The following is a 20,653-nucleotide window of genomic DNA, read 5'->3' as shown; positions in this document are numbered from 1 at the left end:
CAATTGCCAAAACGTTCCCTCCCCATAAACGTGCTCATTCCCCTCCTCTCCCACCTCCATTTATACCTTCGCGTAGCTTGTTTAGCGTAATGTTGCGCTGTTTCGTGTTAGCCGGTGGACGTAGGGTAAGAGGGAGCAAAATGCAGCCGCGGGAGTTTTTTCACTAATGTGTTTTTCCCGCTGAGTATGTTCGGAGAAAACCGCTTCTTTTATGGAGCCTGCGGAATGTGTATCTTTCCTGTTAAACGCAGGTAGTTACTATAAGCATGGAGCATGCAAGCGCGCGTCCTGATCCGCAGCAGACGGGAGTGGTCGGGTCACTCGAGAAAAACTAAGAAAGGGGAATCCGGGCCTCTCGCATCAATGGCGGTACGATTCAGTGAACGAATGACTATTCTATAGTGCACGTAGAGGATGTAAGGGGAGCGCGGGGGGGAGGAGGAGCGGACAAAAAATTGTAATATTCGGCTTTCATTTCTTTGACGGCACATGAGACGAAGTTTGATGTTCATCTCTGAGAGTTGGCCATTTTTGCGGTAATTTTCTAAAAAGAACAGCGGAGCTATTTAATAAGCTCGAGTTCCATCCGCGCCTGGCGTCGCTGAAAACTCGGCGCAGCAAATTGGGGAGGAGGGAGACGCTAGGCCCAAGGCAGGGTTTCTGGTGGGTCTACGTCACCACTTGTCGGGGGTAGTGGGCTGACGCTTTCCGCCGCTTGACCTTGAGCGGTCGCGGAGGGAAGTGTGACCGCGGCATGTCCGGACAGGCCCTCTTAGCGTCGGTGGCTGACAGAGTACGCCGATCGTCTTTCCGCATTTCGGGACGCGTTCGAGCCAAATTTTCCAGCGAAAATTCAGTGTGCTGTGTGTACTGCGCTGTGAAGTGCACCGGGAAAACGCCCGGCAAGTGTTGTATGCCCCGCTGCAATGGGGACTACGATTCCGGTTCAAGAGTGCACGTGTTTGCGTTCCCCAAAGATGAGCTAGCGCGACAGCGGTGGATGCGAGTCATACCGAGGAATAACTTATCCGTATCGAAACACTCGAAGGTAAGCACATTTTGCCTTTGCGGCGTATTTCACTTGTAGTGAGCGTTATCATGTTGCGTTCATTAATTTGTAGTAGAGGTAACTCGTATTTACGTAGTGTGCATACTGTTTTAGGTACGCGAGTGCCACTTCAATCCGGACGACATTCTCCGTGAAGGCAGTCATGTGGACGAAGTGACTGGACGCACAGCTACAGCGCCACTTTCCCGAGTACGACTGCGCCCAGACGCAGTGCCGACGATTTTCCCGTCATGCCCGAGCTACATGAGCAAAGAAGAAACGAGACGAAAGGACCCAGAGGCAAAACGAACACGGTTAGATGCCGCGTCCTTGCAAAAAGCGCTCGCTCAGTCCGTTCTTACTGCCCGCAATGAGGAGGAAGCGGACAAGATTCATTGCGTACAGGATTTTATTGTGTGTGTCAGTAGCCTGCACTCCAAATTCTGGCATGCTATCGAAACCAATGGGAACCTAATTTTGCTGCACATAACTTACGATGAAGCGCCCAGCATCAAGTACTCCGTTGTCGTAAAGCCAGACCTCACGATTACACTACACGTTACAGACACCGGCCAGGCGACTGGGCGGCAACCTGCTTGTCCCAGCGGTGGCAAACAGCAAACGGGTGGTGCTAGAGTTTCTTGATGGCGTCGAGCAGTATGACAGTGGCCTGAACGCCTCCTCTGAAGATTCAGACAATGATGCCCGGGAAACGATAATTTCTATTCTGGAAAAATTATCACAACAAGAAGAAAAAGCGCCAGGGATGACGCTACTGATTGAGCAAGTAAGCCTACACTTCGTGAAAAAGGAAGGAAGGCGCTATCCAGTAGACTTCATGGTGTTTTGCTGCCTCCTGTTTACTGTTTCGGCCCATGCATACAGATTCCTGCGTAGCCATAGAAGCCTCATCCTACCCCACCCACGGACAATTCGTTCCGTCTGCTCATCGTTTGGGCAGACGGATCGGTCTGCTCAGCGACCGATCCAATGTACGGCCTTGTAAAGATATTGACAGGGGAGGACTTGTTTACCCTGAAATGGCAGCGGTGAACGCTGTGACCCACAACTATGTTGTCGTTGAGGAGCTCTCTAAACGAGCAGAGTTCTTAAATGTTCCCAACCAGCGACAGCTCGTCACTGACCTAACGTCAGAGCTGCTGAACGACGACGACTCTTCCGACTTCGACGACTGCGAACAAGGACACAAAAGTGAAGTTGATTTAAAGCATGTGATGTGATGCAGTACCAACATCCTACTCAAGAATTTTTGCCGAGTGCTCAATGACAAAGGGCAGGACGAAAACAACAAGTCCAGAAAAAGGGAACTGCAGACACTGACAAATAAATGAGGCAATGTTTCATTGCTCTAAAAAAAAATACTCAATTTTGCGATTTTTCCTTTTTTTGTTTAGTATATCATAAAGCGGGAAGCAGGCGGCTGCGGCAAAAACTCGTGCAATTGCTTGTCCACCGCGCTCGCGTGCGGCCGGAGCAAGCCCACTAGCTCTACGTCACTGAACAAGCCCCCCGGCCTCGAAACCTTCTCTAGGTGGCATTGCTAGGCCCCGAAGTGTGAAGGGAAGTGGCGAGGAGGCAAGAAGCCGACCTGCAGGTGTGGGGAGTGCGCGTCGCGGCGCAGATGTTCGGGTGGGGTGGCGCGCGTCGCGATTGGCTGCGCCTAGTGATGACGTAAGCTCTGATGTGCAGGTGTTCTCCGCTGTTTGATTGATTTTGGGGGGTTTAACGCGCCGACGCAAACCGTAGTGGAGGGCTCCGGATTAATTTTGACCACCTGGGGATCTTTAACGTGCGCCGAAAGCTCGTACACACGGGCGTTTTTGCTTCTCACCTCCATCAGAAAAGCGGCCGCCACGGCCCGGAATCGAACCCGCGACCTCTCCGCTGTTTCCACAGGCTTCGCATCTAAATTGCGAAGGTGGCCAAATTGATTTTTGGTTTGTTCATTTGAAATTGGGTTACAGGAAACATCTTCGATAACCTGCGTTAGAGTGTTCGGCCACGTGACTTTTTGTGCCCACAGCTACGCTTAATTACGTTTTTGTGGCCAATCAGCTGTCAAATCTTGATTGATTAGCAGGCTCTTCTCAGCCTGATTTATTGCGCTCTCCTGGTAGGCCGGGTTCCTTTGATAAAACCGAGGTGTTTCGTGTTTTGTGGAGCGAGAGATTGTCCTCCGTTTGATGCGGGCTCCGCTCTAATTCTGAGCAACTATTTCATGCTCTGTAAATAAAACTTTCAAAGCAAGTGCAAATGTTGGAGCAGACTGTCATTGGTCGGGCGCCATCGACCAACGAACCATCATCCTTTTCATATCATCGGTCAACTATCTGCGGATCGTCCCATAGAGACATCGTCAACTATTACGAGGTTGACACCTACGACTTCTCCAGACTCTCTCATGTTCAATTGTGTACACGTTGCAAAACCACAGCTTAAACACGGATGTATGCCTTCGCTTGGAGCAGTGCACACGACAATGCAGACATGAAATGCTTGCGGAAGTCATTGCCCTTCGTGCTTCATTCTTTGTTTCTATGCCACGCTGTTCAAAATCTCTATACTTGTCCTTTTTTAGAAGAGCGCGAATTTCTGCGGAAACGAGTGCGCATTTTGTAAGAAAGCGCGAAAGACAAATACCGGATCAAGGTACGCTATTGTGTCCCGTATGGAAAGCGAAGGCCGCGACACAAGGTCGTGGGCCGATCTTATCTCGCACCGAGATAGCGGGTGGTTGTTTCGTTTGTTTGCTGGCCAGTTGTCAACAGCTATCTCTGCGAACTTGCGCGACTTTCCAGGAATCTTGTCTCTGCAGTCGCAGCTGTTTGCCCCTTGTAGAAGCAAGGTTTATACCAGGATGTACCGATTGGTTGTGGGGTTGTTTAACGAGCCGAAACTACACCCGGCTCACGAGGCACGCCGTAGTGGAAGGCTCCGGATTAATTGTGACCACTTGGGGGTCCGTAACGTGCACCGAAATTTCGAAACTTCGCTTTCCTCCTTAACAAGAAGAGTGGCCACCACGTCCGGGAATCGAACCCGCGTCCTTGGGCTGAGCAGCACAAAGCGTCAACCACTGAGCCACCGCGACGGGTAAATCCGGATATACAGCGTTGTACTAGGTAGAGATGGGCGTAAATGGAACCGCGGGCCAGGCTCTATGTCTGAGGTCACAGTGCGAAACTGCCCTCGGCTGATATGGGCCTGCCCTTGGGCTAAACTCACGTTATAGCAAACTTCTCAGTACCGAAACCTGGCTTCGTTATAAGCTGTATATTTTCAAAGCCGGAAGGTGATGTTTTCTCAATTCACTGCATGAGTACCGTAAAACACTTGGAATAAAACTAGATTCCGAATGAAGCAACTCCGTTATACCGAGTGTTTATGGCACGTTTTGAATGAAAGAGAAATAAAAATGGCCGTGTGTAGTCTGGCTTCGCTGGATATTATGTCGAAAGAACGCATCGTCTTTAAAGCACCGAAGCGACCTTTGTATAGTCACTAATTTGGCAGTACATTTCGTATTTCCCGCACCATGGAAGAATTCAGACGTAGTTTTCTCGTATTCCGGTGCAACATTACCTCAGCGTGTTTAGTACTTCATGATGACGATAACGATGCTATTACACAAGGGAATCATGGTCACCAAATGCTGCGGAAATCACATCCTGCAATATATCTGGGGTGGCGCCAGTGTCTACGGTGCGATGCTGTTCATCGTTCCTCTGAACGCATTCGTCAAATGCCGTGTTCGACTAAGCAGGAGATAGTGTTCATAACTAATCACAGCGCGACAGACGAGGAAGACAGAAAAATAACCACAGGACAAGCGCTGCCTCTGGTTATTCTTCTGCATATCTCGTCTGTCGCGCTGTGATTAGTTTTGAATACTTACCAACTCACCCAACTTGCAACTGTACTACGGAAGTAGTGCTTTTGTTTTAATGCAATCCAAACCCATCCAATCCAATCCAAATCCAACTCAATTCAATCAAATGCTCCTCGCACATGCGCAGCACGGCTCTCCAGGAGCACTATCTCTCTCTCTCACACACTTTCTGTAGCCTTATGTTAACATTTTATTTTGTTCTTGTTAAAATTTGGTGAACCCTTTGTTCACTGATGTACACGGTGCTGTGCGTCCCTCTCTCTAACCTTTCGTGAACCTTTTATTTTGTTCTTGTTACCCTTTTGTGAGCCTTTTGTTCACAGATGTTTCGATTTACACGGTGCTGTGCCGTGAGCACGGATACCGGACGGACAAGTCTCAACCTTAAGGTGCTTCGCACCTAAAAGTACCCTTCGCTCTTCTTTTCAGGCCATTGACAACTGCCGTAGCGCTCCACTAACGCTTACGTCTTTTCCGCCCTCCAGGAAGAACGGCAAGGCTGTCACTGGCCGCCCTGCACGCGATGACCAAGAGAAGAGACCTTCGTAGAGATAATCTTCCTGTGTGCAAGTCGACTGCTCGTTTGCGCCGTCGCTGTGTGCATCTTATCATAGCTCCTGATTAGCTCCGCTGAGCCGTCCTGGCTGTGCTGTCGCGAGCTTGAGTTTCGATGCGGGAGGGACGCCTTCCTAGCTTGCGGCACCGAGCACCGCAACCGAAACGGAATGCCAATCTGCCACTGCTAGGCTCTTCTTACTTCTATTCTTTTTTTCTCCGCACTCCTCTGTCTTTTCTTAGAAAAAACCTATCAGTGGTGGTTATTTATGCGAGTCACTCTCGAGGCGCCCAGCAAACTTTGCACAATCTGAACTCCTTAAAGAAAAAGCACTGCTCCCTGACTTGACTTCGCTCTTGTCAGCATGAAGCCTCTTCTCGGCTAGTGAAAATAATAAAAATTACGGGTGAACTTTCTAAGCATGTGAAGGCGAAGGCCCAGTTGGACCTTCTGTTGATCTGTTATCGAAACATCTGTAGAACTTAAGGCACGCACCCATCACCAATTGACCAGTTCCCTGCACAGCGCTCTTCGAAGATCGTTCACGAGCCTCCGGCTCGCCACCGTCGGTACGTCCCCCTCTCATGGCGGCTGGTATTGCCCGTGCGGCAGGGCCTAGGTACTCTCCTTTCGCGCGGCTGCTTGCGTCGCCCTAGGGCGCTCCCCCGAACCCCCTCTCGCACTGCTGTTTCCTTTTCCTGGCGCGCGATCACGGCCTCACGCTCGCCCAGACCAAAACTTTTTTTGTACAGCCGTTTTTGCAGCGTAAGCTACACTGGCCGAGGTTTAGCAGTTTCGCGTGGACCTTGAAGGGCCGTGCTGCGCAAGCGCGAGGAGCATTGAATGGGATTGGGATTTGATTGGTATAAATTGGATTGTATTGGATTGGATTGGAAATCCGGGTGTGTGGAGAATTGGATCTGCACATTCGCTGGTCGGCGCATTCCAGAGGAGTGACAGCATAGCCGCGGCAGACGCGCTGGCTCCGGCGCGGGCCCAGCTGTGCGACTCCGTTGCGCAGTAGCCAAGTCTGACGCTGCGCCGGAGTCGCTTGATAGCCGTTTCGCGTGGCGCCTGGAGAGCCGTTGCTGTCACTGCTCCTCGCATGCGCGAGGAGCAGTGACTGGACTGGACCGGTGTGGACTGGATGGGATTGGACTGGACTGGACTGGGTTGGATTGGATTGGATTGCTGAACCTTAGCTCACGCTACGTATATCCTGGCATAGCCGAGCTAAGCCACTGCTAATTTTAAAGACGATAGTCTTTCTTGGGCTACTTAAACCCAGAAATTTTGGTCTGTCTGTATGTCTGTGTGTCTGTATGTCTGTCCGTCTGTCTGTCTGTGACTCGATTCAGCCACCCGGCCAAAGCAAAACAATGCCTGCGCAATAGTCTTATATAGTCACAGCTAAATCTACCCGTCTTGGTCCGGTGTAATGTTCATACTTGTCAACATTGTTGAAGAAGAACAAGACATTACGTAAATATGAGACAACAAATCAATACAGAAGTGATATTTGCAGTGTTCCTTTATAAAAATTCAAACATGCTTGACTTTTGCGAAATTAAATACTTCATCAACTGCAGAAAAAGAATTCACTCCGCCGTCGCCTGCTGTCGCCCGCGCCACTATAGCTTCTGGCGCCATTTTAAGAAATCAACCGGCAACAGTTACGCAAGGTTCCACTAGATAGGTTCCACGTTCTGCTTGCAACGCACGTGGAGTAGGGAAACGCGGTTCTATAAACGTTGAAGTAGGGCGTCTCGATTAACGCGCGTCTTCGCCGTACGGCAGCCTTCGCATCGAGACACCCGGTTTGGAGCAGTGGAACGCGGGGAATTTAAAATGATTTAAGCAAACCTTTGGCGTCTTTACCTTGGGAGGAGCGCGACGCAAGAGTAACAACATGAGAGGTGAGCGGTAAAGCGAAGGGAGGCATTTACTTGGCAAAAGTCGATAAAGACTATCGTCTTTTGACGACATTTGCAACGAAAGGGGCAGATACGCGGCCAATTTTTTTTTCTGTACCTCACAACGCACGTACTTGAAATAGATCTTCAGAAAACAGCGCAGAAGACGGGACTGTGTGTGTGTGTGTGTGTGTGTGTGTGTGTGTGTGTGTGTGTGTGTGTGTGTGTGTGTGTGTGTGTGTGTGTGTGTGTGTGTGTGTGTGTGTGTGTGTGTGTGTGTGTGTGTGTGTGTGTGAGAGAGAGAGAGAGAGAGAGAGAGAGAGAGAGAGAGAGAGAGAGAGAGAGAGAGAGAGAGAGAGAACACTTTATTCAAAAGCCCGGTTAAGTGCGTTCGGTGACCGACCGCCGCAGCCTGCCGGTGACCATGGCAGCTCTTTCCGTGAGACTTTTCTGGGTCTGCAAGTCCGAACTGTCCAGCGCCTTCTCCCAGAGCTCGTCTGAGGGGATCAAGGGAAAGGGGTCTTCAGACCACGCCCATAAGAGATGGGCTACTGTGTCCTTCGCACCACACGCAGGGCAATTAGGTGACGGATATAAATTCGGGTGAATATGGTGCAGTATGGAGTGACATGGCAGCGTGTTCGTCTGTAGTAGGCGCCACAGACGTTCTTCGGCATTAGTAAGATCCCGATGTTCGGGCGGATACATTCGGCGGGAGAGGCGGTAGTGTGCGGTGATTTCTTGATAGCTTTATAAGTTGTCTCGGGCTGATCGGGCTCCACATAAGGGGACGAGGCTTGGCCCTGCTCGGGTCGTGAGCTCTCGAGCTGCTTGGTTGACCGCCTCATTACACCCCAACCCTGCATGAGCAGGAGTCCAGATCAATTCCACTTCGGTGTTAGGAGGGTTTTGTACGAGAATTTTGGGTGCCTGAGGAAATAGTGCCTTCGGCGAAGTTTTTGATGGCCGTTTTCGAATCTGAAATTATGATTGCAGGGGTCGTCCGGTGAGCAAGTGCCAGCGCAATAGCCGCCTCTTCTGCCGTTGCCGGATTGCGGGTGCGTACAGTAAGGGAATTGATCGGTGCAGTGTTGGGATCATACAGAGCGGTCACAGCATAAGCGTCGTGATGTCTGCAGTCGGCCGCGTCCACGTATACCGTGCTTGGGTTTATTGGGTATTTCTCGGTTAGAGTTCGGGCTCGTTGTTCCCTGCGCTTTTGATTGTGTACCGGGTGCATGTTTCGCGGGAGAGGGTGAATGACAAGTTGTGCGTGAATTTCATGGGGGATGGGGGCTCTGGTATCGGCAGTTAGCGGGGCTCGCAGATTCAGTCTGTGCATGATTTGTTGGCAGGTAGGGGATGCCGACAATCGCGATAGCTCTATTAGTTCCTCGGCTGTATTGTAGACCCCCAACAGTTCCAACCTGGAAGTGGAAGTGTTGTGGGGTATTTGCAGGGCTGTCTTGTAGACTTTACGAATAAGACAATTTACCTTGTTCCGTTCGGTCGGGGATGGATTAAGCTATGGTAGCGAGTATGTAATATGGCTGATTACAGATGTTTGGATTAGTCGGATTCTTTCAGCTTCTTTGAGTCCTTTATTCCGGGCTGCTACACCCCGCATTAGTCCAATTGTTTGGTTCACTTGAGTAGTGAGTTCCGCCATAAAGCGAGTGTTGGCACGATTGCTCTAAATAATTAAACCAAATATCTTTATGCTGGGTACATTCGGTATATCCGTTTCGCCAATGCGGATTGTTATGCTTGAGGGTGGCTGGGAGACTCGCTTAGCTGGGAGCAAACCTGCCATTCTTGCCTCATCAATGACTATTTGGGCTCCCCTCTGCAGGGTACTTTCTATTTGAACGTCACTGCCTCTCGACGTTCAAAGGGTTATATCATCGGCGTAGAGGCTATATCGCAGGTTTGGGACCTGATCCAGTTTGCGTGGGATATTAAGCATAGCGAGATTAAATAGCAGCGGGGAGAGGACTGCTCCCTGGGGTGTGCCTATTGAAGGTAATTCAATGACGTTTGAAGTGATGTCACCTATTTCAAGTATGGCTGTACGGGATGTTAAGAAACTTCTAACGTAGTTACATGTACGTTGGCCGGGAGCTACGGATTCCAAACCATTTAGTATGGCCGTATAACCACACTCTATCGAATACCTTGGTAAGGTCTAGTGTAAGAATGGCTGCCGCGTCCAACTTTGAGGGTGGCGTAATAATATCATGTAATAACTGCAGGTGCATAGACAGGTGCGTAGATCTTGAGTAGACAGTCCCGCCCGGAAGCCTATCGTGGTATGGGGGAGGGCGTCCGTCTGGGCCACGTGCTTGACCAATCGTGCATAGACGACATGTTCCATTACTTTGCCCATACACGAGGTAAGGAAAATTGGACGGAGATATGCGAGACGAAGAGGCGTGCCCGGTTTTGGAATAAGAGAAATTTTTGCGTGCTTCCACGATGCGGGTAATTTAGGTACCGTTGGTCCAATAATAGTTGAGCTAGGGTGTAAATAGATAGGTCATCTAGACTGCGAAGCATTTTATTAGTTATGCCATTCATGCCGGGTGCCGACCCCGGGCGGGGGTGAAGCAGGGCTGCTCGAACCTCCGCTTCTGTTAATCTTTGTCTAAGTCTGTGTTTTCTTTTCCCTGATAAGGAGGTAGAGTGACTCTGGTACCATTCGCTATGTAAAGCGTTTTGATTCGCTCTAGGAGCTGTTGGTTCGTTCCCGGGTCGCTCTTAATGATTTGTGTGAGACGATTTTGTTTGCACCGTTTTGGATTGTACGGAAGCCAGCAAGTGTCTTAGTAAGGACCGTGTTCGGCGCATACTCAGGTTCCATTTCATTTGGTCACAGAGTTGTCCCCATTGGTCTTGAGCAAGCTCTGTGGCGTGTCTCGATTGCTTGTTAAAGGTCCGCTAGTTTTCGTCTGAGGCGGCGTCAGAAGCGGTACTGAGAAAGAAACACGCAACACATGCGCTTTCTGTCTTCTGCGCACTTTTCTGAAGCTTGACTGTACCAGCAAGCCCTTCAGTACAGTCTTTTAAAAGAGAACCCTAAGGATTTCGCCTCAAAAAGAAGACGCTGCCAGTGCTGAAACTAGGTTCCTTCAGCTGTGAGGGCGACGCCTTATCGACTATTGCATGCCGGCTGATTTTTTCTATGACCAAAGCCTCGGAAGGGTATTCTGCGCACCACGCGTTGCCACAGAAACTGCTTCCTCGCCTTCCACGCAACGACTCCCGTGTGCGTACATGTGTGAAATAAATATACAAAGTGAATAGGGATCCTCGCTTTAAAGAGATTCGTCTTGACAGACCAGTCACCACGCACGTGACACAGATCCGAATGGTAGGTTGACCTTACAGAGCGTGCACCCAATACTGTAAGCGCATCTGCGCTTAAACCCACATGAGACATTCCGTTTGCAGGTAGGCACGAGCGCGGCACTTCTACTTTGAGCAACTGCTAAAGGAGCTGTTCGGTTTCTGTAGCATAAAGATAGAATGGCGCCCCAGCGCCGCAGCAGTTACTGAGTGAACAGGAGGGGCAGCCGAACGCCCTCGTTGGCTCCTCCCCTGCACTAGTGTTACAGGCAGACGGTGCACTTCAGAAGATCAGAAGAGTTAAGGGCAAGAAAGTGGAAGCCCAGTTCAGCCCTGCTCACAGCCGTTTTCGTCAGAATGGCGTCGTTGCTCACCGTCCAGCGTGACGTGGGTGAGTTGCCGCAGCATGGGCCTCCACGGCGTCGGAGGCAGCGTCTTGAACTTGTTGTGGGTGAGGGTGACGCTCGCCAGGACGGGCATGTTGTCGAACATGTCCGGGGGCAGCGACGTCAGCCGGTTGTCACTGCGTCCGAAAGAGAGGGGGAAACAGTTTCGCGGAATTATTAATGCCAGAGTCTTCACTGATTCCAGGACGCGACAACATACGTTGACGTATTTACCACGTTGTATTCAAGCACCCAATCTTAATATACACCCCGTGCATACAAACTCCGAAACCGCACCACAGTTACACATCAGCGCTCGATTATAAGGAGTAACACTCGATTGAGGAGAAAAGAACGGTTGTTCCGGGCGAAACGGACGGCGGTGGAACTGTGCGCCTGCGTGGGGGCCAGGACGTCCCCAGTCCAGGACATCCTGGGCAAGTGCATCCACCTGCTCCTGAGGGATCAGCTGATGCTGATCTTCCTGATATTCCAGTCGGGATTTTACGAAGCATTGTTTCTTTAGTACTGTGTAACTAGAGATGAAGGAGGGCAAAGTTCGTCGTTGAAGCCTATGGTGAGGCAGGTTGTTGTGGTATCGGACTGTTCTGACAAATGACGCCGCGTATGGACGTCCGAGTCAGCAGCTCCGAAGAAACACGGAGCGTGAAACTCGATTGATTTATTTAGAATTAGAACATACATGGAGGGACGCCCGCTGGTAGCTCTTCCGACAAAGGCGCCACCAGGCTCCGCTCATCACACTTCCTGGAAGCAGTCGCCAGCCACTCCGTAATGGTTAATGGAAAAACAGCGCAGTAGAGATGCAGACAAAGGCAAGACTATAGACACAAACGAGCGCTGAACCAACTGTTTAATCCAAACATAGAGCAACAATATAACAGCGGCAGACAAAACGCAATCCAGAACTGATGAATCACCTGCGCATGCTCCCAGAACATCCAGTTCCTTCTTAGACAGTGCAACTGGAGGTGAGGGAAGAAAAAATTGACATCCACCTCATTGCAGCCGAACGGCTACAAAGGACAGCTTTCCCAGAAACTTCGCAGTTGAAGAAAAATTCGAATTGGTCCGGAACAGTCGCTCAACCAACTGAGCTAACCAGGAGGCTAGACGTTACTCCACAACACTCTGCCAGCACGGCGGAGAACATGCCACACCCCGTCACCATATGTGGACCTGCAAGTACGACTCCTTCCCTCTCATCACCTCCCTTGACCAGTGGGAAGCAGCGCTGGGATGCTCAAGCGTGCACCTCCAGAAGTCGCTCACGGGGCGGGCAGCCACAGTCGCCGAAGCACGGCGGTCTTCAAAATAAAGTTTTCTCTCTCTCTCTCTCTCTTTTGTAGCGTGAAAGCGAATTGATCAACAACTCGATGTGAAGTACAGGTGTTAATCGACCAGATTTAGGGGAAATCCCCATGGTGGAGTACGATGGAGTTTGACTCTACCTTGGGGATTCCCCTAAATCTGGTCGATTAATGTGAGTGGAGCTTACAATTGCGCGGCCTAGCCTGTTTATGAGCTCAGCTTCGAGAATTGCTCTGGTTATGCGTTTTCGGCGTCTCTTGATAACAACGGTAGTTCGAAAAAGGACGCGGAACAGTGCATGGCTAGAAAATCCCTACGAGAAAATCATAGCCAAAGGCACTTGTCACGTTGTTGGCATGCTCTCTAAAAGAATCCCGAAGACAAAATACAACTTTGGCTTAATAAAAAGACTGCCTTGTTCCGATAATAACAATGCCAATATTATCGCTAACTTAGGAAAAATAATCGAGATAATAAGAAAAACAGATGAAGAAGTGGCGACTCCCCCAGACACCGTCAATCTCTTTATGATGTCACCGAATCTTGTTTGTGCGAATGGCGGCCGCCGATCAAGCCACCACCAAGAATCATCACCACCACCAAGAAGCCACCGCCACGTATCACTCCAACGTTCACGTGCAGTTAACGCACTGATAAATGTTTTGTAGTTCTGGCTCATAGTACGTCGTTCCTGATAATGTTACGTTACGGTAGTGCCAACTTCGACAGTTTCTGAGCGTTGATTTCATTTCTTTCCGTTAAAAAACTTTTTTCGAGGTAGCCATAAGGCTGAGTGAAGTACCGAAGGCTATAATTCTTTGAAATTGCACAAAGTTGTATTTTGTATTAGTTGCTCTTTAAACGCTCTTGTCTACGGGCTTTCATTTGTGCGTATGAGACACGGGAGTTAACCACCCTCGTCCGCGCCTGTTACTTGCACGAAAATAATACGTCACGCGGCCGGCGCCTTTTGGGCTTGCCGACACCACTTGGCACCATGACGATAGCATTGTCCTCCGCCGCATGATATCGCGACGCCTGCTCGAGGAGGCAACCACAACTCGTCGACGGCGCCGTCGCGGCGGGCCGACAGCTGTCTTCCAACGGCAATTGCGTAGGGCTCGGTGGATGCAACGCAGAACAAAATATTTACACCAGGCTGCGTGAAGCTGCCACGTCTTCAATCTACTTGGACGCCATCCTGTCTGTCTGTCTGTCTGTCTGTCTGTCTGTCTGGCCGGCTGGCTGGCTGGCTGTGACTAGATTCAGCCACCCGGCCAAAGTGAAACGAAGTCTGCGAAGTCTTATATATCACAGCCAAATCTAAACGTCTAAGTCCGGTTTATATGTTCATACTTGTCAACATTGTTGAACAAGAAGAAGACATACCCAAATATAAGACAGAAAATTAATACACAACAGACACTTACAGCGTTCCTTTATAAAAAAAAAATCATAGATGCTTGATTTTTGCGAAATGAAATAACTGCAGCCACTGCAATTGCAAAAAAAAAAAAAACCACTCCGTCGCCTGCTGTAGGGATTCACTCAGTGGCCTGTGCCACTACAGCTTCTGGCGGCATTTTATGAAATCAAGCGGCAACAGTTACGAAAGGTTCCATATAGGTAAGTTCCACTTTCTGCTTGGAAAGTACGTGGAATAGGGCAATGCGGTTCTATAAACGTTGATGTAGGGCGCCTCGATTCACGCGCGTCTCCGCCGTATGGCAGCGCTGGCATCGAGGCCCCCCCGGTCTGGAGCAGTGGAACGCGGTCAATTTAAATTGACTTGAGCAAATGTTTAGCGTATTTACCTTGGGAGGAGTTCGATGCAAGAGGGACATCATTAGCGGTGAGCTGGGGAGCGAAGGGAGGCATTTACTTGGCAAATGTCGACAAAGACTATCGCATTTTGTCGACATTTGCAACAAAAAGAGCAGATAAGCGGCCAATTTTTTATCTTTGCTTCCGTTCCTCCGCCTTTTGACGCCGTTGCTCCGACAAGCAGGCTGGCCATAATTCACACGGCGGCGTCCCCTCACTCTCTGCTCCGATTGCACTTGTACGCACTTGCCGCCACATTCACCTGTCGCTGGGCGCGGAACACGCCAATTGTTGCCTTGCTATGGCAGGGTGCTCGGTATGCGCGGTAGTCAGCGCTTTCAGCTGCGGCTCTGGCAACCCGGATTGAATCCCCGCACGAACCAAAATATGCTTTATTTATTTATTTTCTCATTACAACGGCGGTCAAATTTATACTACTCATGTTGACGCCGACGACTACGGTCACTTTTCGCGTTTGGTGAGATTATTTCTGCGGCTTTACGCACCGACTATACTCTGTCAAGGTTCTTTTAGTGACAGCGGAAGGTCAGTGAGGGCACCATTCCAGGGCGCGCAGATGGGACAGTGACTGATCAATCAATCAATCAATCAATCAATCAATCAATCAATCAATCAATCAATCAATCAATCAATCAATCAATCAATCAATCAATCAATCAATCAATCAATCAATCAATCAGGAACAGTGAATGGCGGAGAGCTGCTGAAATGGAGGTTTTACTACCCTAGACAATGTGTTTGTCGCTCGCGTGGTCACAATTTCGGTTGAATAGGGCGGAGGAGAACGGGGTCTGTTATTTACTTCATGGTCTAGGGGTACCCGTAATTGCGCCTTGTTGACAATGCACGGTGTTGGCTATGCAAAACAATCGTTAAGGAGACCAGCAAGGACTCGCAAGAAATTGTACAGACATTCGAGTGTTCATAAGTTTCGTTTTGAGAATTGTTTTCCAAAGGATTTGGTTTATCTTGAGCTCTTCGGCTTTATTGCTACATTTTGTTTTTTTCACTTTCCGTCAAAGATAAACACTGCGAAGGGACATGACCAGGGAAGCTAGAGTCTGGACTACACTCGGCTCCTCCATTACGACGACACAAGTGAAATGAGATTTGATATAGTGAAACGCAACTTCTCATGACGACAGAACCGCCACCCCGAGGAGCCGGACGGAACTACACACGCAAACACTCGTAACGGCGAGAAAGAAAGTTTCCGCACGACCGCAGACATCGCCGATGCGGGTCGCAGTGCGGAAAATCTTTCAGAAACATTTATCGAAAAATTTTCAAATTTCCCGCGAATTGGCGTATTATGGGCGGCAGTGACGGAATATCGGCCAGCGCTAAAAACATAGTATTCAAGTGCTACAATCAAACCGAACTAGAGGCGGGCCCCACCAATCGTTTAGTCGCGTTCCTGGCGGCGGCTTGGCCCTTTGATGCCCAAAACTGTAATTTCTCGCTTGAGATTCTGAAAAACTTTTTAATGATCTAGAATAACTTCCAACATCACAAGTATGAAGTCAGAAGAAAAAAAAATTCGGTTCATTAGTACGGACACAATGACACACACGGCACTGGCTACGAAATATATTAGTTGAACAAGAAAGCTACCTTAATCAGCATGATTTATCGTTCAAGTGAAGACAATAACGCGAAGTTTGTATTGCTATCATTTGTAATAGCTACGAAGTTGCACAATTTCGTTTGCCTGTCACTAGCCCGTTGAGACCCCGCGCTCGATGCTACTTGACACGCATAAACGAGACTTTTTTCTTTAACAAACGGAAGTACGTGCTGCCTAACTTTTGCAGGTCCTGGAACCTTCGTCTCTCAAGAAACGTTGTTAAATGTCTAAAAAAAAATTGCCCCCACCTCCCCGAAGGGAATCCTGAGGAAGTGCGAATGCATTTCTTGCGCCGAGAGTACACGGCGTAGTAATTCTGCCATCGCCTTGAGAGGCGCAGTAGCGGCGAGGGGGAGCTGTCAGGCGAGGGGAGAGGCGCGCGCCGAGGGTGAGTGCAAACCTAACGGGGGGAGAGGCGCGCCAGCTGCAGAGCATGTGACGTCACGGCGCGAGGAGAGGGGGAGCAGACGCAAAGGCGCCAGCGCGCGGTCACGTGGGAGTGTGACGTCACGGCGCGAGGAGCGGTGCGGGAGCCGGCGCGGGCGCGCGCAGCCACGGCGCGGGAGGCGGAGCGCGCGCAGGTCACGTGGGGTGTGACGTCGCTGCGCCGTTGCTACAGACGCTCCTCTCCGCTCCTCGCGCCGTTGCTAGGGGAGAGGAGGAGGAGCAAAGCGGACGGCGGATTCAGGGTCGCTTATAAAGTGCATCGCACTTAAAAATTCCCGCGCCTTCCCGCGAGGGGAACACGAGTAAATGCAGAGCATTGGGGCCTTAGTACTGATTGAAGGCAGTGTTGCTTCCATCGCTTCTTCCGTGATGCTGGAGTAGCAGACACGAGTAAACGTGGGCACGAGCGTCAACCAAGGAAGGAAGGAGCAACGCAGTGACTGAAGCACGAGCGACCGCTAGCCGCTTTATATTTGTAGCGCGCGCAGTAGAGGGAGAGCAGTACGGGGGGGAGAGCGCGCATGCGCAAGCAGCGCGCGCCCTTCCACGCCCCACCGCGCTGCTATCACGCACCTGTTACGCCGAGACCGCGACGGAGCGAACGGGCTGACTACGACGCATGCGCGCGCCAGCTGCTGTTGAGAGAGAGGAGGGAAGGAGAGGCGCACCTGCTGCGGACGCGGAACTGTTGACACCCTCCGACGCAGGAACAGGCGAGGCTAAGAAATGCTCTGCATTTAAAACAGCACAAAGTACAAGAGAGAAAAAGATATTCTCTCTCGTACTTTGTGCTGGTTAGGACGGCGGCCGCCTATCGCACAAACAGGATACTGTGACGTCATAAAGAAAACACTTAAAAGTGGCCGGGGAGTCGACACTGCTTCATATTATCACGAATATGATAAATTAAAATGAAACTTTAAGTGCAGTAGCGGGCTAAACGCGTGCAGCAAGTGGTGAAGCCGGCACAGCCAGAAATGGCGGAACGTTCACACGGGTCCTCTGCCTTCTCTTGTTTTGGCTCTGTCTTCATTAACGGGCCGTGGCGCGTACGTTGAAGGATAGTGAACCTTGGCATAGTTCGAGAGTACTACTCGTGGCAATGTGTCCATTATTTGTTTGAATTTTGCGATAAAATTATCATTGTTTTCTTGAAAAAGCAGTCTTTTTAATGGACAAAACTTGTACTTCGTCTATATGTACGCAATATGTCCGTTGGAATAGTTTCAGGGTACCACTCGTGGCAATATCTCCGTCATTTCTTTTATTGTTACGATAAAATTGTTATCTGTGTTCTTGAAAAAGCAGTCGTTTTAATGTACAAAACTTGTGCTTTGTCAATATGTCCGCAATATGCCCGCAAAATTGTTATCGATACATCCACAATATGTTCCTTTGCATAGTTCCAGAGTACCACTCGTGGCAATATCTCCGCTATTCATTTGAAGTTTGCGATAAAATTGTTATAATTGTTTTCTTGAAAACGCAGTCTTTCTAATGGACAAATCTTGTACTTTGCCTTTATGGCGCCCCTTTAAGTGCCGGATACTTTTTCATTACATGAACCTCCTAAAGCAGGTGAACCTCAAGAAGGGAACGGTCCGAAACCACCACTTTCTGAGCAAATTGCACTGACTTAATTGGTAATGAAGCGGCAACGTAAACCTGTACTCCCTCTTGTCCCCGGCCATGAGGATGCAGAGTCTGTCAAAATTTTCTAGGCCATTGCGAAACTGCCTAGGCCGCAAAAATTTCAAAGTACAAACTTACCTCTAGCAAGGCTGACACGTTTTATACCGGAAAGGCACAGAAAATACCGCCGTTTCTCACTGTCATGAAATCTCTTGATAAATGTTAAACGGCAAGCTTATTCTTTGAATTCTTTGTGACACAGAGACCTTTGGCGCGACCTGGAAAATTTTGACAGACTGTACATAATGGTCACTGCTCGTAGTACGTCGCGAATAAATCATCTCACCAGTTCGCTCGCATACATTCGAGCAAGTGTATTTTCAAGGGTGGTACCTTATCGCATTGAATGAGGCAAGACTGACAGCTTTCGCCTGTATTCTATCTTACGGGCTATCTCTCCTATTCGTGCCGACCCGCAAGAATTGCTGGACGCAGCGCAATACAAATATACAGGCTCTTACTCCAGCTTTTCATTTGATGTCTGCAAATATGTGAAAGAATTCAAAGCGAGCACACTTCGATTCTCGCTTAAAGACAATGATAAGCCGTCTTTCGCAACGTCAATATCACGCCGAATTATCTCGCGTTATCGGAAAGAAAATTCCTCGGGGCACTTAATTCGGCTGACGTGCATTGAAGGCAAAAAGCCCGTCGATGCTCGTTACAAAATCTCTACTATTTTCGTTCTTTCTTGCTCCACACTGCGGAACGTGTGGCTGTTCTCCTCCTGTCTTAGAGAAGTGTGTTGTTTGGGCCAAGCATCGTCGCTTTCTGACACGCGAAATTTCGGAAGCAAAAGCCATTGCATTATCTTGGTGATCTTTGTGTTTTAAATACGTCTGTGGCTGAGGGCACAGGAGGGATAGATTTTTAAAAATCAAACCTGCGACTTTTGACGGCCGGAGCGTCTTTCCTTAGTACAGTCACAGTCAAGTGAAATTCGCACATGAAAGTATTAATAGTAACAGGATAAATTAGGAACTGCTGTTTGTGGAGGTCGAATAATGGCACACTATTGGTAGTTTATTTTATTTTACACAAGTGGACGGTTCCGATAAAAGCCACTTTTGCAGCTTGACGAAGCCCGAGGAACCGGTGCACCATACAGCGGTACGCAATCGGTTTGCATGTTACACAGAAAAAAAACAAAAACAAAATGCAATCATGACAAAGAAATCGCCACGTGTTTCTTGTCTGCTAAAATAAAAATAACAATTAGTGCAATTTGTTCATTATTTGTTCAATATAGGATATAAAATTACATTTGCGCACATAAATACATATATAGAGAGAAACATTTAAGAATATATTTGTATACACCTACACGTATCCGATGAACGTACACACATCAGATATGCATATACGTCAATAAACAAAACAGAGAAAGTAAGGAATACAGAAACAGCAAATAATGTGATAGTAAAAGATGAAATGAAGATGAAGAACAAACAATGCTTCTATCATAACGGAATTGTGCACAATATAAGAATACTCTTTGCACTGGTAGGACAGCAATTATTCACATTTTAATTAAACCTTGTTGACACTCTCGAAAATTGAAAGGTGTTAATCGGAAAAAGTAATCAGACATGTAACTGTCCAAAATGTTTTCACAGCTATTGCGAGTCATTGGAAAGTCTCATTTCCCAACTTTGTTGCTGTACTTAAGCCACGCGTTAATTTGACTTTCATGGAAAGAAATCGCGCTATTGGCGTGCCCTGGTTCATACTTTCGTATTTGCATTTCATTTGTGTATGACTGTACATACGCATCTACTTTTCCTCGTCTGCCTTTGGCAATTACTCTCTGAGCAGGGTCTGCGTACTTTTATTCTCCGATACGCTGACCTAAACGGTATTGTGCTGAGGTTTTATTCGTGTTGTTCGCGATACAGCCACTACAATTTAGTTAATTGAGATTAGGAGGGTTGCTTGATAAGTGGGGGAAAGATGTGATGGTCGGGTTTTGCGATATTAAAGTTGGAAGTTAGCGCACTGTGAGTATTTGTTGTGTTTTGGTCCCCCGTCTCTTGTATAGTGTCTGTAAACATCGCCAATCATGTAACAACTCGCCCGACTCACTACTACGTTGAACGTTACTGCAACATCGTATTTGTGTCTCATTCTTAGCTTTCGTTTCTTTGCATTTGGAGCGAATCACTTCGACCGGCTTCTTTTAGATGCGACGCATCTCTTGCTCTGAGGCATGTCCCTCCTGCGTCGGCGTCGGCATCGGCGGCGTCCGCACGCCACCTGCGCATGCGCGCCTCTCCGCTCTTCTCTCCGACAGCTGTGCCAACACCCCCTAGACTTTCAAGGCCTGCGGAGTGCCGCCGTGACGTCACAGGGCAGGGGCGGCCGCGCGCCGCCCGCAGAGCACGGAAGCGGAGGCAATGAACAGGTTTAGTGCCGTGTCACTGCAGAAATTGTGGGATTGTAGTATTCTGTTTCTGTTCCCGTGCTTGTACATGACCCCATAGTTTGCCGACCATGTAACGCCAAGCTGCGTTGTTTGAGTAAACATATCGGTGCCCACAAAAATCGTTTGCACT

The 20,653-nt window shown here is 49.0% G+C and overlaps 1 protein-coding gene across 3 annotated transcripts in view; it reads right to left on the bottom strand.

The window, feature by feature from the left end:
• The window catches only part of LOC144141197 (CD180 antigen-like), a 205,286-nt gene that overhangs the window by 8,350 nt on the left and 176,283 nt on the right, over positions 1-20,653 (bottom strand). For all 3 annotated transcript variants that reach the window (XM_077672760.1, XM_077672761.1, XM_077672762.1), the window contains exon 2: positions 11,147-11,295. In XM_077672760.1, the coding sequence (XP_077528886.1) occupies positions 11,147-11,295 (149 nt within the window). The remainder of the gene's footprint in view (positions 1-11,146; positions 11,296-20,653) is intronic.

This window comes from Haemaphysalis longicornis, unplaced genomic scaffold, assembly GCF_048455015.1.
Source record: "Haemaphysalis longicornis isolate Haplotype H1 unplaced genomic scaffold, Haemaphysalis longicornis Haplotype H1 scaffold_6, whole genome shotgun sequence".
In the NCBI taxonomy this organism is placed as follows: domain Eukaryota; kingdom Metazoa; phylum Arthropoda; class Arachnida; order Ixodida; family Ixodidae; genus Haemaphysalis; species Haemaphysalis longicornis.
This window is presented reverse-complemented; position numbering and strand designations above follow the sequence as displayed.